Raw genomic sequence first — 1,483 nt, 5'->3', positions numbered from 1 at the left:
GGTAACTTCACGGGTCTTGACTCTCAGCTTATTGACCTGTGACTCTGCAATGTCTGCACGCTCCTCTGCCTCTTCCAGCTCATGCTGGTATTTTCTGCACTTGGTGAGGTGAGTATTGGAATGCTCCTCCGCCTCCTCTGCCTGCCTCTTGTAAGACTTCACTTTGAGCTGAAGTTTGTCGACCAGGTCGGTCAATCTTAGTATATTCTTTCTATCTTCTTCAGCCTGGAAGGACAATTCCTTCACACGTCTTTCGTATTTGCGCACGCCCTTAATGGCTTCCGCACCTCGCTTCTGCTCCAAATCAACCTCACCCTCTAGCTCGCGAATCCGAGCTTCCATCTTCTGAATCTGCTTCTTTCCACCTTTCAGGGCTAGCTGCTCAGCTTCATCCAGCCGAAGCTGCAAGTCCTTCACCGTCTGGTCCAGGTTCTTCTTCATCCTCTCAAGATGAGCGCTGGTGTCTTGTTCTTTCTTTAACTCTTCAGCCATCATGGCTGCATCAGTAATGGCCTTCTTTGCCTTCTCCTCTGCATTTCTTGCATCCTTCGTTGAATCCTCAACCTCCCCTTGTAGCTGTGAGATGTCTGTTTCAAGCTTCTTCTTTGTGTTAATGAGGCTGGTGTTTTGGGTGTGGAGCAGCTGTACACGTTCAGTAACATCCATAAGTTCTTGCTCAGCAACTTTCCGGGCTCTTTCTGTCTGTTCCAGAGAAGCCCTCAACTCCTCGATCTCAGCCTGGAATAAACTGCTTCGGCGTTCCACCATCGCCAGCTGCTCTTTCAAATCTTCCTGGCCTCGGAGAGCATCATCTAACTGCAATTGTGCATCCTTGTATTGTCCTTGAACAATCCTCAGGTGCTTCTGAGCTTCTGCTGCTTGCCGGTTTGCGTGGCTAAGCTGGATCTCCATTTCATTCAGATCCCCTTCCATCTTCTTTTTAATCCGCACAGCTTCATTCCTGCTCCGGATCTCAGATTCTAGCGCTGTCTGCATGGTCTCCAACACCCTGGCGTAGTTTCTCTTGAGCTGGTCAATTTCCTCATCTTTCTCTGCAATCTTTCTGTCAATATCCGCTCGCACCTGAGTTAATTCAAGTTGAACACGTAGGATTTTGGCTTCCTCGTGCTCAAGGGCTGCCTCTGCTTCTTCCAGGGCACTTTGCATTTCTGTCCTTTCTTGCTCCACCTGCTTTTTAGACTTCTCAAGTTCGTGGATTGTTTTGGTGCTTTCCACAATCTGTTCCGTTAGATCTGTAATCTCACTTTGCAAGTTCTTGTTTTCTCGCTTCATTGTCTCAAGGTGGTCCAATGATTCCTCGTAAGCGTTTTTCATTTTGAACAGCTCTGTGCTTAGAGATCTTGCTTCCTTGACGGAGGCCTCAAGTTCTGCCTGGGTTTCTTCATACTTTTGCTTCCATTCTGCCAGGACCTTGTCAAAGTTTCGCTGCTTTTTGTCAAGAGCTGCTGCAAAGGCATTTGAT

General features: G+C 47.9%; 1 protein-coding gene across 1 annotated transcript; it reads right to left on the bottom strand.

Annotated features, from left to right (window-relative positions):
• Positions 1 to 6: 6 nt before the first annotated feature.
• LOC117800314 (myosin heavy chain, skeletal muscle-like) lies at positions 7 to 1,479 on the bottom strand (the record flags this gene model as incomplete). Its single annotated transcript, XM_034652848.1, has 1 exon — positions 7 to 1,479. A coding segment is annotated over one exon (1,473 nt), but the record flags the coding sequence as incomplete, so codon positions are not given.
• Between the last annotated feature and the right edge of the window lie 4 nt (positions 1,480 to 1,483).

This window comes from Ailuropoda melanoleuca, unplaced genomic scaffold (assembly GCF_002007445.2).
Source record: "Ailuropoda melanoleuca isolate Jingjing unplaced genomic scaffold, ASM200744v2 unplaced-scaffold68034, whole genome shotgun sequence".
Taxonomy (NCBI): Eukaryota; Metazoa; Chordata; class Mammalia; order Carnivora; family Ursidae; genus Ailuropoda; species Ailuropoda melanoleuca.
Note: the sequence above shows the minus strand (reverse complement) of the source record. Positions and strands in the feature narration are given on the sequence as shown.